At 40.7% G+C, this 16,442-nt stretch overlaps 1 protein-coding gene across 1 annotated transcript; it reads right to left on the reverse strand.

Moving 5' to 3' along the window:
* Positions 1-100: 100 nt before the first annotated feature.
* rab33a (RAB33A, member RAS oncogene family) lies at positions 101-16,218 on the reverse strand. Its single transcript, XM_039765989.1, has 2 exons — positions 15,578-16,218; positions 101-1,010 (listed from the first exon to the last, which is right to left on the reverse strand). The coding sequence occupies exons 1-2, from the start codon at positions 15,842-15,844 to the stop codon at positions 564-566; spliced, it is 714 nt and encodes a 237-aa protein (XP_039621923.1). The 5' UTR covers positions 15,845-16,218; the 3' UTR covers positions 101-563.
* Positions 16,219-16,442: the final 224 nt, after the last annotated feature.

Consider the following 16,442-nt stretch of genomic DNA (forward strand, 5'->3'; position numbering starts at 1 on the left):
CTGCAAACACCAGGGATGTGGCGACCAATGGACAAGGAAAGTGAGAGGAAGAATGATAACTTTGTCAAAGGGTAAACACTTTTCCCTTCAAATCTGAACAGTAAGTCATTTTGTTTTTTTATTAAATTTATATTGAACCCACACAAAGTGATGTAACGTAACAATCGAAAAAACAAAATGAAAGCATCACTTCTCTTGAAAAGCAAGAGGTATACCAAATCAATCCCATTCATAAAAAGGTTAAAAGCACAGTTGTCGGATCCACGTGATTTACATCAAGCATTTCTGAAATGGAAAAAAAATCCATTCTTGGGCAGGATGCCCAAAGTTGTAGTGAAAGAAAACAAATGGACAGCAGCCGCCTTGGCTTTCAGCAATCACTTTAAAAAGGGAACTCTCCAAGAACAGAACAAAGGGATCAATATCACTTGCAGACAGGAAATGGAAATTTAAAAATAATAATAATTAAAAAAAAAAGGATTGTAAAAGCGGTTTGATTGGATCAAGTCAGCAACACAATGCAGGCACATTCTTGTTATCTAAAAACTCTAGACCATCCATCCTCAGCACGGACAGGCGTTCTTGATGGTCGATTCATCACTGAGCTTCACTTTGCCCTCTTGCCTCTCCACATCTCTATACAACAGAGACTTCTGAGCCTTTAGACGGCAAGCTAGGCACATGAAAATGGACTCTACGTTTTGGCTCTCCTTGGGGTCTTTGGCAGAAGTCTCGAAAAGCAGCATGTTGTGGGAGTCAGCAAACTTGAGGGCCATGTTGGAGGGTACCTGGATTTGGTCCACTAGGTCACACTTGTTGCCCACCAGCACACGAGGCACACAGGGTGAAACGTGATGGCCATTACACTCCTGGATCCAGGTCTTGAGGTTCTCGAAGGAAGCCATCTTTGTGACATCGTACACAAAGACCACAGCATGTACGTTGCGGTAGTAATGCTCCACCATGCTCTTGCGAAATCGCTCTTGACCTGCTGTGTCCCACACTTGTACCTGTTAATAAACATTGAGAGATTCAGTTGCGGTTTTCTTATATCTGGAAGAACCTAACTTTCAGTCAGCAACAGTGCAATGCCCATGGGGTTTTGATCGAATGAAAGCAGTTAATATCACAATACTGCACTTTTGTAATCAATGACAAAAACACTGTAGCAGTGATAAGTACAGAGGAAAATAACACTTATTTAAAATAGAGATATAAAATATTTCCATAACACACAGTAACAGCAAAATTCACAATGCCCAAACAAAAAGTGTGCATATTTTTTACACTTAGGTGATGGGAAAATCACTTTTTTCCCAAACCGCTTCTCTCGATTTTGAGGTTGTGACCAAGGGGTGTGTACAGCCGCCCTAACCCGACACAGAAAGGCAGAGGCATGAGTTTGCCACACAAAACACATTTTATTCACAGCTGGGAAGTGCTTTTCCTCACTCCCCACAGCACACTACAGTCCAAAGCGGCAATACCAAAAGATGGTCCTCCTTCTCCTTTTCCTTCTCCTCCTCCTCCCCTGACAAGTTGGTCCCCCTCCTCCCGTCTCTGACTCTCCGAATTGAGTGAAGTGGCTCCTTTTAGTTAACACCTGAGAGTACTCCAGGTGGTTCATCAGGATTACCTGGAATCACTCCCAGGTGTGGTGGAAATCCATTGAATGGCTCTGCAGCTCCCCCTGGTGGCCCCACGGAACCCAACAGGGCTGCACCAAACTCCAGCTCCCAGCGTGTCCTATGCGAATCCATGGTGCCACAGCCACCCAGGAGGGCTGCCCTCTAGTGTCCCAGGGGAGGTATTGCCTCAGCGGTGCTCTCTTCCCTGTTTCTTCCATTCCATTTTCATCCTGGCTGGGTAATGGCCGAGGCCACCCATTACAGGTTTTGTACTAGTAACTAAATGAGCAAGTCTGACCAGACAGTGCTACATCAACTATGTGGGTACAAGTCCGCCAAGAAAACTCCCAGGAGCTCCAAGGCCAAATGAAAAACAGAATACCATCAGTGTGTACAAAAGACACATAAACCAGCACATCATAGGGTGTTAGCAAACTTCAAGGCCATGGTGGATTATCTGGGTCTGGGGCACAGTGGGTCACATCTCTCAACCGGTTCTGCCTAGGGCTGAAATGCAATAGACGCCCACAAACTTTTCACTTTCTAAGTTAGGTAAGTTAACATTTGATGGTTCAATTAAGTGAAGTGCCATTCAGAACAGTATCTCACTAAAGATGTTTTGACACAACATCAGATGAACTGTTGGTGGTGCAGCAGAAATGAAATTTGGATAAAATCAACACAAGGCAATCATAAATATCTAGGATAAGTTCTGTCATTGAATGCCTGGCTCCTTTGTGTCAAATGAAGTGTTCCTCACAATAAAATATCCACTGACACTCAGTGAGTTTTGGGCATCTCTTGAGCAGCCATTATTACATACTATATATTTAGTGTAAGTGCTCATCTTGGATGGAGTGGCGACCTAACTTGGATTGAAGGTGGATCTTTGCCCGGCCTGGAGGCCATAATGGAAGGACACCATTGAAGGAGGCAGAAGACTTGATTATTATCCCATTGGGGTGAAGAATTAATGGAGGGACTGGGGGAGGTTGTTTCTCAAGAGCAGTGGCTCCCCCAGTGCAATGGATGACGGTGCTCCTCTGGTGTAGACCCGATGTGGACACCCACAGGAATCCATGGAATTGCAGACCTGAAGCACAGTCCTGTCTGGGTCTTTGGGTGCTGCCAGAGAAAGAGGGACCAACTACTTCACAGTGCTTCCACATGACCCAGAAGTGCTTCCACCATTCTGTACTATGGCACCAGAAGTACTCCTGGGTCCAAAATAAAAGGAAGCCATCTAGTCTACTCCAGTTGAGTCAGAGTCGGGAGGTAGTGGGCGGCACTCAACTGAAATGGAAGGAGAAAGAGATTTACTTGTTTTGAGTGTTTTGGATGGCATTGGTGTGTAATAGTGGTAACCCAGCCACATGGGATGCACAAACCAGTGTGTTTCATCGTATCGGTCCCAAGCCCAGATAAATGGGGAGGGTTACGTCAGGAAGGGCATCCAGTGTTTGGCAGTGTTTTGCCAAATCAATACGCGGACAACAATACAAATTTCCATACCGGATCTGTCAAGCCCCGGGTTAATAAGGACCGCCACCAGTACTGTTAGCCAACAGGGTGCTGGCAGAAATTGGGCTACTGTTGGCCAAAGAAGAAGAAGGAGAAGAAGAGGGGGGAGACGTGTCCGGAGGCAGGAGGAGAGGAGGAAAGTAGAGTGGAACTGAGGGTAGGAACTTTGAATGTTGGCAGTATGACTGGTAAGGGGAGAGAGTTAGCAGATATGATGGAGAGAAGGAAGGCTGATATATTGTGAATGCAAGAGACTAAATGGAAGGGGAGTAAGACCAGGTGGATTGGAGGTAGGTTCAATTTGTTGTATCATGGTGTGGATAGGAGGAGAAATGGAGTATGGGTTATTCTGAAGGAACAGTATGTCAAGAGTGTTCTGGGGGAGAGAAGAGTGTCAGAGTAATGATTATGAAGCTGGAAATTGGAGGTGTGATGATGAATGTTGTTAGTGCATATGCCCCGTAAGTTGGGTGTGCAATGGATGAGAAAAAAGATTTTTGGAGTGAGTTGGATGAAGTGATGAACAGTGAACAGACTAGGGACAGAGATTTCAATGGGCATGTTGATGAAGGGAACAGTGGAGACGAGGAGGTGATTGGTAGGTATGGTGTCAAGGAGAGGAATGAAGAAGGTCAGAGGATAGTGGGTTTTGCCAAAAGGATGGACATGGCTGTGGTGAATACGTATTTTAAGAAGAGGGAGGAACATAGGGTTACGTACAAGAGTGGAGGAAGATGCACACATGTAGATTACATCCTATGCAGCAGAGCTGATCTGAAGGAGATTGAAGATTGAAAAGTGGTGGCAGGGGAAAGTGTGGTTAAGCAGCATAGGATGGTGGTCTGTAGGATGATGTTGGAGGTCAAGAAAAGGAAGAGAGTGAGGGCAGAGCCAAGGATCAAATGGTGGAAGATGAAAAAGGAAGACTGCAAGGTTGAGTTTAGGGAGGAGGTGAGACAGGCACTGGGTGGCAGTGAAGAGTTACCAGACAGCTGAGAAACTACAGCAGATGTAGTAAGGGTGACAGCGAGAAGGGTGTGTGGCGTGACATCTGGACAGAGGAAGGAGGAAAAGGAAACCTGGTGGTGGAATGAGGGAATACAGGAGAGTATACAGATGAAGAGGATGGTAAAGAAGAAGTGGGATAGTCAGAGAGATGCAGAAAGTAGACAAGAGTAAAAGGAGATAAGGTGCTAGGTGAAGAGAGAGGTGGCGAAGGCTAAAGAAAAGGCGTATGATGAGTTGTATGAGAGGTTGGACACTAAGGAGGCAGAAAAGGACCTGTACCAATTGGCTAGATAGGGACCAAGCTGGGAAAGATATGCAGTAGGTTAGGGTGATAAAGGATAAAGATGGAAATGTACTCACAAGCGAGAAGAGTGTATTGAGCAGATGGAAAGAGTACTTGAGAGGCTGATGAATGAAGAGAACGAAAGAGAGAAGAGGTTGGATGATGTGGAGATAGTGAATCAGGAAGTGCAACAGATTAGCAAGGAGGAAGTAAGGACAGCTATGAAAAGGATGAAAAATGGAAAGGCCATTGGTCCAGATGACATACCTGTAGAAGCATGGAGGTGTTTAGAAGAGATGGCAGTGGAGCTTTTAGCCAGATTGTTTAATGGGATCTTGGAAAGTGAGAGGATGCCTGAGGAGTGGAGAAGAAGTGTACTGGTGCCGATATTTAAGAATAAAGGGGATGTGCAGGACTGCAGTAACTTCAGGGGAATAAAATTGATGAGACACAGCATGAAGTTATGGGAAAGAGTAGTGGAAGCTAGGCTAAGAAGTGAGGTGATGATTAGTGAGCAGCAGTATGGTTTCATGCCAAGAAAGAGCACCAACGATGCAATGTTTGCTCTGAGGATTTTGATGGAGAAGTTTAGAGAAAGCCAGAAGGAGCTGCATTACATCCATTAAAAAAGAGCCTACTGCCTCATCTCTGGGAGTTAGAGTCGGGAGATAGTGGGCAAAGCTCATCAGGAGGAGTGAAAGGAGAAGAGACATTTATTTATTTATATTTGTGGCTGTGTACACTGGAAAAAAGCTTGGTGAAAATAAAAATCTATTATTTTAAACTCAGGGTCATGTTGGGAGATATTGTGTCTGAGGTCTCTGGCTCAGTGGCGCCCCCTTGTGGATTCAAAAGGAAATTGTACATCTTGAAGCTCAATGCCTGACATTTCTTGCTGAGCTGCGGCAACATTAATGCCCAGAAACCCCCAGATACCTCTCCAATTCAGAGAATAAGGTGCGACGGCACGGACTGATCAGACTGTCCTCTCAAAAGGGAGAACTCAGCAGATGTCTGGCTTCAATAAGCATGTGATTGAAAAAAGTTGCCTCATTCTAGAAATCAAAGCAGATGGATGATGTTGGTGTTTTTTATGAAGTGTTAAACTCACACTCAGAAGCACTATGAGAGAGCCTGGACTCTTATATTCTTACAATTCTCAACAAAGAAAAAAGCATTTGGGACAGTTAGGGAAAGTAGGGTTGGAATTGCTGCTTTTAGTCCGGAAAAAGTTTACTTTGAGTCGTCTCGTGGTAGTGAAGTGGCACGATGATGGGAAAGGGTTTTGCAGCCAGGCGAGAACTAGTTTGTTAACAGACATCCAGACCCCCATCAAGACAGAACCATTTGGTAACAGCTACAGTTTGCTTCCATGGAAAAGAACTCGGTAGGTTCTGGGAAGTGACCAAATAATGAATCTGCAAGTATAAGCAGCCAAAGTGATCTTCTTGGTATGCAGAGTCGCTGGACTTGTCCATCACGATAGAGAGTTTAGAACTCAGTGACATGGAAACAGCTTAATACTTTTCGTGCAGTGAAGACTAACTAAAGCAAATGTATTTCATTTAATTCAGCAAAACAAAGGATAAAGAAATTTAAAAAGTGAAAAAAAGTTTTCTCCTTTAAAAAACGAAAATCAACAACAGAAAAAGTAACTTGATAGGTAGGATATCAGCCTAGCTACTTTAGCCCTACATCACATTTGGCCAATCAATTATGCTCCTTTACATTTCTTAAAGTTTTGAATACTGACCTAATCTTCACAAGGAGCCTAGCACCCTGGCTGAGGTGTACACCAAAGCAGAATGGAAAGCCACCCCACCCCTCCATTTTTGGTTCCAAATGTATGTTAAATATGTCAAATTCCAACCTGTATCTGGACCCTTATCTTAAAGGGGAAGTCCACCCAGAATGAAATATGGGCTTAGTGTTGATAACCAAACGTTTTTTAAGTCTGTGGTCAATGAAAAGGGAATTGACTTGCACTGGTAAGAACGAGGTCTTTTTTTTAAGCCGTTGATGTTATATTTGAATTATGCTTGTAATTCAAATTGTAAGGATAGATCACTTACAGTTCATTATAACGAATGCTTATGTGTGTCAGTGTTGGAGGGTTGTGCACACTTCTGTAACAAATTTTACTTCTGTAGGTCTTTGTAAGCACTCTTAAATCAAAAGTGCTCTATCTGAAAAAAATGAACTGAAAATAAGGGGACACAAGGATTAGTGCTGCTGAAGTTTGAAGTGCATGAAGTTTGTCCTTTTATCTGTCTTTGCGTTGATTTTCCCCCACAGTTATGTTAAATAACTTGGATTCCTCTGTATATGAACGGGTGTGGGTACAAGTGTGTGCTCTGGTTTGCCTTGTGAAGGACCCCTGATTTTAATAGTCAGAGGCCTATCTCTAAAGTCCCACTCCTAGCTAAAATGTTAGAACAGGTAGTTGAATCACAGCTGACTGCTTTTCTTAATAAATATCAAATTTTATATCCATATCAGTCAGGCTTTAGGAAACAACATTCCATAGAAACGGCACTTCTTAGGGTGGGCTAAAGACCTTCTGATGGCTGCTGATGTGGAGGAGTGTTCGGTCCTTGTACTTTTAGTCCTTACTGCAGCATACTGTAGACCATAAGCTTCTAATTAACAGGTTTAAGTATTGCATGGGTACCTTTGGGACTGCTGCAGACGGGTTTACTTCTTATTTGGCAGGAAGGAGTTTCTCAGTTGGCGTGGGTGAGTACTCGTCAGCCCCAGCATCCTTGTCGTGTGGAGTGCCGCAGGGATCGGTTCTTGGGCCAGTGTTAATTTCCTTGTGCATTCTTTCTTTGGCTCAAATTTTAAATTCTTTTAAAGATATTTCATATCACATTTATGCTGACAATATTCAGCTTTCATGCTCTTTTAAACCACCTCCATAAGTTATCTGCCCTGGTCAAATTTCAGAGTGAATGGCTATCTGCTAATTTTTTATAGTTCAATTGTAAAAACAAGCTGAGGTTTTCATTATTGCCCCTTTAAATTTGCATGCACAGATCAGTCTCACGTTATTGGCTGTTTCACTCAACTTTAAATCTTGTGTCTGGAACCTGTTTGACCAGTCTTTAAATCTTGATGCTCATGTTAGGTCCCTTTCTCATTCTTGCTTTTATCAGAATCCCTTTTATTAGCCAGTACTTAATGAACAGGAATTTCACTTGGTAGGAGGAGGATGAGGAGAGTGGGAGCATGTGCTTATGCAGCGCATTGTTGCACCCACCAGACGACGAACCACCCAGATTGGGACCCAAGTGCAGCCGTACAACGGGCTACTCCTCAGCACCACACTAGTTCGAATGTAGTGGAACAGTGAGAGGTTTTTTATGGTAACTGGAGTGCCAATCCTACCACCAACTCTCAAATTTTCCGTGCAAGTTGGAAGACCTGCTTGCAGTGCTGGATGAAGGTTAACGTCATACCGAGGATGGAGCAATTGCAGGTCAAGGGCCTAGCTCAAGGGCCCAATGGAGTGGAATCACTTCTGGCATTTATGGGATTTTAACCTCGGTAGATCTGATTGAAAGCTAAGAACAATAGCATCGAAGGCTCAAATGTTCAAATGAGACGTTAGTGCATGCTTTTATTTTTTTACGTCTTGATTACTGCAATTCTTTATTTACATGTTTAAACAAGACATCGCTGCTGTGTCTTCACTCTATTAAAAATGCTGCTGCCAGATTTTTAACCCGTTTCAGGATGTTAATCTTATCTTTATTGGCTTCCGGTGAAAACTGGAATTTTACTAATCACCTTTAGAGCTCTGCATGGTCAAACACCACAATATATTTCCAAATTTTTACAACATTGTACTACCAGTTGCCCACTTAGGTCAAATAACCAGGGCCTTCTTATTGTTCCACGTAGTCCGCTAAAGTCTCGTGGGGATCGAGCTTGTAAGTTTGTTGTACTGTAATTGTGGAATAGCCTTCCTTGTACTTAATGGGCTGCTGATATAATTTCTACATTTAAAAAACAGTTGAAGAGGAGCCTGTTTAAGTTAGCATATGGGTAGCTGTTTTTGGCTCTTCTGTTTTATGGTTCATTTGTTGAAATGTTAGTTTAATTTCATTTTGTATTGTTTGCAATTATTTCTTTCAATTGTTTTACTTGTGACTCTGTCTATGAAAGGCACTTATATAGACAAAAAAAGCTGTCACCTATCCAGGGCTGGTTCCTGCCTTGTGCCCAATGCACTAGCCTCTAAGACTCTAAACTGCCTTAGGTACTGGCAGTTCAATGATGGATGGAGGAATTAATAGCAAAAAAAATATTAATTTCTCTTTTCTTTGAGCACCTCAATGTTTTCTTACATCTCTGTGTAAAAGATTAGTTGAAAAACAGACTATGCTTAGCCTCTGAGGAATTCAAGCAAGATCACTGAGTTTTATTCACAGGAACAAACAGATCGTACTTATTAAAATTCTGCTCTCTTATTTCTTTCAGAATGTCTCTCATTTGAACAAGTGCTTGATGATGAATGCAAAACAACAGATGGATCTCCTGTTCGTGATATATAGTCATTGTCACTGCTGTTTGTTAATAATCCTTTCTAAAATAAGTTGTCAATGATGCAAACTGTTAATAAGAAAACAAAATCTTAAAATAGAAAGAAAATAATACAGAGCTTTACGTGTGAACACAACACTAGCGTGATCCAAGCATTCTCTGCACTTGTTAATCTTTGTCAAATTGGTGGGAGCACACTACCCAGCCAAGCATCATCTGCACTTTTACTTATTCTTGTTATTAGTTTTTTTGTTTTCTTTTTTTTACAATTCCTAAAGCACTCTGAGCAATACTTTTGTATGAAATTGTGCTAAATACATTTTGTTGCTGATGTTTTAACAAACATAATGATGGATGTGTAAAGATGATGCCTATTGTGAAAAATTCAGCTACCAGGCAGAAACCAAACTTGTATGGACTGATGGAATGTGCAACAAAAAATACCACCTGTGCACAGGGAGAAGTCAAAGACCTCACACAGAGAAGTGAACAAGATGGAACTTACTAATGTTGCTGGAATTCCTTACATATTAGGCATTAGCTTTGACACTTTTCAACACCCATATTATCTAGTTTTTGCATTCACCATCTCAGAAACATCTAAATTAAGATAGTCCATTCATCGGATTGGCTGGCCCAGCACTGATGCAGCTGTGGAATGGCCAATAGGAGGAGGCAGCTTGATGGCCAAGGTCTCCAAGACATTGAACAAATCCAAATCATATTATGTAATATCATCTACTGTTTTATTCTGCTCTGTACTTGTAATAGTTCTATTGCACTATATTTGTATTGATTACTTGTGTTCTGTTCTGTGTATTGTACGGTTTTGTATTGACCCCCTTTTTTGACACACACTGTACGCCCAACCTACCTGGAAAGGGGTCTCTCTTTGAACTGCCTTTCCCAAGGTTTCTTCCATTTTTTCCCTACAATGTTTTTTTGGGGCTGTCAAAAGGCAGGGCCTGTTAAAGCCCATTGCGGCACTTCTTGTGTGATTTTGGGCTAAATATAAATACACTGTATTATATTGTATAGTCCCTTAACATGCAGGATTAAAAAACAAGATACTGTATTTCACTTATTTACAAAACTGACTGCTCCAATTTATTGTACATCACAGGATCTTCAAGGAATATCTTTAAGGAATATAGGTAAAGTTAGACCTCTTATAACTTTACAAGATGTTGAAAAATGAATTCACTCTTACGCTTTTTCAGTCGACTAGATTACTGTAATGCACTCCTAACAGGACTACCTAAGAAAGACATCAATCAGTTAGTTAATTCAGAATGCAGCAGCAAGAAACTTAACTAGCAAAAGAAAATCTGAGCACATCTCACCAGTCTTAGCGGCATTACATTGGTTACCCATGTCATTTAGAATTGACATTAAAATATTACTAATGCTTTACAAAGCCTTAGATAATCTCACCCCATCCTAAATTTTTGAAGGTCTGTCCCCTTACACTCCAAGTCGTAACCTCAGATCTTCAAATGCTTATAATTCCAAGAGCAGAAGTGAAAAGAAATGGTGAGGTTGCCTTTTGCTGTTATGCAGCTAAAATCTGAAATACTTTACCAATTTCAATTCACCAGACTAATACTGTAGAACAATTTTAAAAACTTCTGAAAATCCATTACTTTAAAATGGCTTTTTTGTAGCTACATTTTAGTTGTATCCCTATTAGTCTACATGGTCACTGAATTATCATTAACCTCTGAGTTCTGCAATTCTCTACTAATCTCTACCTGATTAAGGTACAATGCTGCCCCCTGTGTTTATGGACTCAATGGCGCGTGACCCAGATGTCCACATGACCACCATCCTCTTCAATTTCTTCCACGTGAAGCCTGAAAACCACAAGGACTGATTTAGACCACCTACAGTATGTTAGGCAGAATGCTCAGAAGGTGATGGGTGGTCTTTTGGCCTTGGAACCCCTGCAGATTTTGTTTTTTTCTCCAGGCTATTCTGTTCTCCTGGCCTCTCAAACTTACCTTTTTCTTTGTTACGTACTTTAAAATATTATTGCCTAATCTTGTTTGTTTATGCTTTATATTAACTTCCTTTTATTTCCTTTAGTAAAGCACATTATTTGTATGAAATGGTGCTTTATAAATAAATGTTGTTCTTCAACCTGCTCTGCGTGTCATTCAGAAATTTGCCGATTTAGGAAATATGGCTGTACATCTTCAGTCTTTAAGTCACCACACTTTCAGTTAACTTAAGAAAAGATTTTAAAATTCTCCTATTGACATAACCACCTTAATACAGTAAAATGACATGTGTCTGTCTTTGTGTGTGTCCATCTGGTTCATGTACCTTTGGCATTCCACAAAATGGTGTATCACAAACTTTTTTTAGTAATAAAACACATTGCATTTGTCATTCCAACTTATGGGGAGTGCAAAAATTAACACTGCTTTTACAAATTTCATACCAAATGGCATATAAGGGAGACATATTCTTTGTATGGTGTATTGTTCCCTTTTAATATTGAATTCATTTTCCTTGATACCAGCAGTTACAATGCTGGTATTGGTGTTTTTAAATATGATAACAAGAGTTATTTAATTGATATCAACTTTAAAAAATGTGATATCAACACTTGGAAATTTGATATGGAGCACTTGAAATTTGATATCACTTGTTTAAAATGATACCAGTTTTCCCAAATTTAATATCATGCTGATCTTAAACTCTCATATCATATTTTGTAATTTTGAGGACATGTTAAATTTAATATCAAGTTTTTAAAATTTGATATTGAGCTTTTAAAATGTAATATCAAGTTTGAGGATATTGATATCAAATTTCAAAAGCACTATATCAGATATTTTAAATTTGATATTAAATTTCATAAACTTGATATCCAATTTCAAAACCTTGATATAAAATTTTAAAGACATGATATTAAATTTTATTAACCCGATATCAAATTTCATTAACGTGATATTCAATTTCCAAAATTTGACATCAATTTTAAAAGTGTGATATCAAATTTTGCCCCAAAACATGATGTTTTTTATTCCTCCGTGCCAAAGTCAAAACAGCTAAATTGTGTAACGACTGCCAATGCTATGTGCATAACAGTGACCAGTAGTACTTTCAAAGCATGCCATATGTAATTGTAAAAAGGTTTCATATCATATTTCAGACTCATGATATCAAATTCCAAAAAGCCGATATCAACATTCGGAAACCTGATCTCAAATTTGGAAGGCTTGATATTATATTTCAATATCATGATATCAAATTTATAAAACCTGATATTGAATTTGAAAAGCTTGATCTAAAATTTAATAACCTCAATATCTCATTTAAAAGCTTGATATCAAACATTACAATAGCAAATGTATTTCAAACGGGCGGCATGGTGGTGTGGTGGGTAGCGCTGCTGCCTCGCAGTTAGGAGACCCGGGTTCACTTCTCGGGTCCTCCCTGCATGGAGTTTGCATGTTCTCCCCGTGTCTGCGTGGGTTTCCTCCCACAGTCCAAAGACATGCAGGTTAGGTGCATTGTCAATCCTAAATTGTGTGTGTGCCCCCTATGGTAGGCTGGCACCCTGTCCGGGAATTTGTTCCTACCTTGCGCCCTGGGATTGGCTCCAGCAGACCCCCGTGACCCTGTAGTTAGGATATAGTGGGTTGGATAATGGATGGATGGATTGATGTATTTCAAACGTTTGGTATCAAATTTTAAAAACTTGATATCAAATTTCATAAGCTTTGATATTTAAATAAAAAAGTATAACTTTTTATATCAAATTCTATAAATATCATACAGTACAGGCCAAAAGTTTGGACACACCTCCTCATTCAATGTGTTTTCTTTATTTTCATGACCATTTACATTGGTAGAATCTCACTGAAGGCATCAAAACTATGAATGAACACATGTGGAGTTATGTACTTAACAAAAAAGGTGAAATAACTGAAAACATGTTTTATATTCTAGTTTCTTCAAAATAGCCACCCTTTGCTCTGATTACTGCTTTGCACACTCTTGGCATTCTCTCGATGAGCTTCAACAGGAAGTCACCTGAAATGGTTTTCACTTCACAGGTGTGCCTTATCAGGGTTATTTAGTGGAATTTCTTGCTTTATCAATGGGGTTGGGACCAGCAGTTGTGTTGTGCAGAAGTCAGGTTAGTTGGATGATCATTTATTTTTCAACAGGACAATGATACCCAAACACACCTCCAGGCTGTGTAAGGGCTATTTGACCAAGAAGGAGAGTAATGGAGTGCTGTAAATGGTCATGAAAATAAAGAAAACACATTGAATGAGGAGGTGTGTCCAAACTTTTGGCCTGTATTGTATATGCAGCAAGCCATTTTCACACTTAATCACTCTCTTTTGATATCAAATTTTCAAAAACAGATATCAAAGATATAACAGTTGACATCAATTTTCAAATATCAAATTGATATCAAATTGTAAAATTCTGAAATCAAATATAAAAAGCCCGATATAAAATTTCTAAGTGCTGATATCAAATTTAAAACTCATGATATCAAAGATTTGAAAGCAGATATTCAGATTAATAGAATTCAATGTTAACACAGCCTGCCATGGTGGTCTACGTTGATAGCTTGGATTTCAAGCCGCCTTAGATGGGTAGCACAGCTTAGTAAAGCCAGAAATGGCTAAGGGCACTCAATCCACTCCTGGCCTAATAGGGTTTTTATAACTTTATTGCTCTGGAACATACACTGAGGTCTCAGAATGCAAGTCTTTTTTATTTATCTTGTAATTTTAAGAACTATGGGGCCCCAAACTAGCTGCGAACATTATAACAGAAGACACTCCTTTACTACTGCACCATTGAAATCAAGCCTCATGATTTTAGCATAGCATGCTTTGTTATTGCTACTGACATTGTCATTTTGTCACTACTACCCAAAATCCATAACTTAAGACCTAATATTTAATTCTCTTATTTGATTCACACAGTTTTCCTAGCAGTTTTGGAATCATTTTGTGCCAATGGTTACCTTTATGCCATAGTCCCCAGTCTGTGCCCTTCATGTTACTTTCATCCTTGGCTTTACTTTTTGTCATTGCCACCACTTAGCTACTCAAAGTTACCATTTCTTGCGTCCTCAGTGCTCTGCACCAATCTCCATTTCTTAATATTTTACTCCAGATCACTATTTCACATTCTACTTCAGCCTATTACACATTAGCGTCACCTATGGGTATAATTGATATGGCCACCTGTTGCTTTTTTCCCAGTTTCTGCTTCTTCTTGATGTCCCTCTGTGATATCTAGTGACACTGTGGCTTTGACTAAAAAAAAAAACTCCATCTGACTTTGGAACCTCACAATGGATGGGAAAAATGGCATCATCATTAACAGGCCTACAGTTAGCCCCTGACAAGATTCCACTGCAATTATGATCATCACTATGCACGACAGGCTGCCTGAATTATTTTCTGTATGACTGGAATTCAATTTTTCCTCCCTTCCATTGCTACCTGCCCTTTAAAGTCATGAGCATATTAACTTTTGTGAAGTATTGTGTGGTATTTTGTTCATGTTGTACCAGGGAACTGCTTAAATCTGAAAATCTGTGCAGCGCGCCCAGCCTGTTCAGATACATAAGGCTATACCATTTATACCTAAAAGTATTTTGAATTGGTAGGATTATAGGGTGCCATTGTCTCCATTGTTGCCTCTCACTATCAGTGCCTCAGGTTCAATTCCCAGCCTGGCACCTTCCTCCAACACCCCAAAGATGAGCTCGGATTTGCAATGTGGATGGGCACCGTGTCTGGGAGTGCTGTCTGTGTTATGTTCAGGTTTGGCAAAATAGGACTCTGAAGTAAGAGGTCTGAAAAATGAATCAAAGTTTGATTCGGTAATTTAAATATACTATGCTGCATCGTCACAAGGCGCTATATTTCAATTTGTTTTATTCACATTCAGGTTTTTCAAAAAAAAAAATCTCAGAGCACATGCACAGATTCACCAATAATAATGTTAAGATAAAAAGGAAAAAGAAAAGAAAACGAACCAAGATAACAATACAGCATCAAAACAGACGCATCCCTGGATCGCCATGTTATGATACATAGCCTACATGGTCCGGGGGCCACAACATACATTCCTGTCAATGTGACTGCAACACATATGCATAAAAAAATGGAGACATGAATTTGGTAAGTGAAGGGTGAATATTGAGAAAGTGAATTGAAAGGCCAACTCCTGTGAATGCTCACAAAGGCTTCTCTCTCAGCTACATTGTGGGCACTTTCGTGTAAAATGATGCCGTTTAAATACGCGATTAATACGCCTGATGCCCACACAAGAGGCGCAATCCCGACTCGTTTATCACAGGATGCTCGCTGGGGCGGAAGGAAACATCCACTTACTAGTGTCATCACACTGGCGAAGAGGGGGAACTTAAAGAAGACACAAAAGAATAATTAATATGGAGTGATCCCCCCGCCCCGAACATGCAGAACCTATATGTCAAATTACAAAGTGCAAAGAAAGTGACAGGAAGAGAAAAAGGAGGTTCTTTTGTTCTCATGCCCAAAGAAAAGAACACCAGATCGCTTTTACGGGGCGGCGGTCACTTTACCTTGATTTTTTCCCCTTCTATTTCGACCGTTTTTTCCCTGAAGTCAACACCTATAGTAGCCTCCGTTTTATCAGGAAAGCTTCCCCCGGTGAAGCGGAAGCTGAGGCACGTCTTTCCCACGTTCGAGTCTCCGATCACTATAATCTTGAATATCCGGGTCTGGACACTGTGATCCAGGGATGAGTCGAGCTCCAGAGAGGATGCCAGATTCCTCGGTTTACTGCTGCTATTGACGTTTCCACCACCAGATAAACCTCCATTTGCCATTACGGCAGTCAAGGATGACCGTGAGGTATGATGTAGGGGGTGGGTGTGTGCTGGTCACAGAGCACAGCTGGGCAACGTAAGCCAACGAGAATCCGCCGCAACACCACTGGACCTTCAGATCTCGCCGGCCTCCTTGTGGTGCACGCGCACTTCTCTACTCTGTCAGAAAGCCGCAGTGGTCGCGAATCATTTTAGCCTTTATAAGCGACTCATCCCATAGGATGCTGATCTCGATGTGATGCAAGCGAACTGATCAGCACAAGCTGCTTTTTCCCCTTGTTTTCCAACTGACCCTCAATCGTTCGTCTCGACCCGCAGCTTGGAGATAGACAGGTGCTTCTAGGGCTCACCAAACCACGCCCACCACACGCTCCTTCTGTTGGTCACGCCTCCACCAGAAATCGCCAACGCAAAAACTGCAAATGTCAGTTCGTGGGTTCGTACCTGTGATGTTTGTGACATTTAATGAAGTGCCACATGTAGCTATTTACTATAGACGGCTATTTATCCTTAGCTATAATAGTGCTAAAATATTAAGGGTTTCTTATACCGTAAAAAAAGTAGTCTTATGGGAAAACTTTTCTGGAGCTCCATATTC

The sequence above is a fragment of the Polypterus senegalus genome, chromosome 10 (assembly GCF_016835505.1).
Source record: "Polypterus senegalus isolate Bchr_013 chromosome 10, ASM1683550v1, whole genome shotgun sequence".
Classification (NCBI taxonomy): domain Eukaryota; kingdom Metazoa; phylum Chordata; class Cladistia; order Polypteriformes; family Polypteridae; genus Polypterus; species Polypterus senegalus.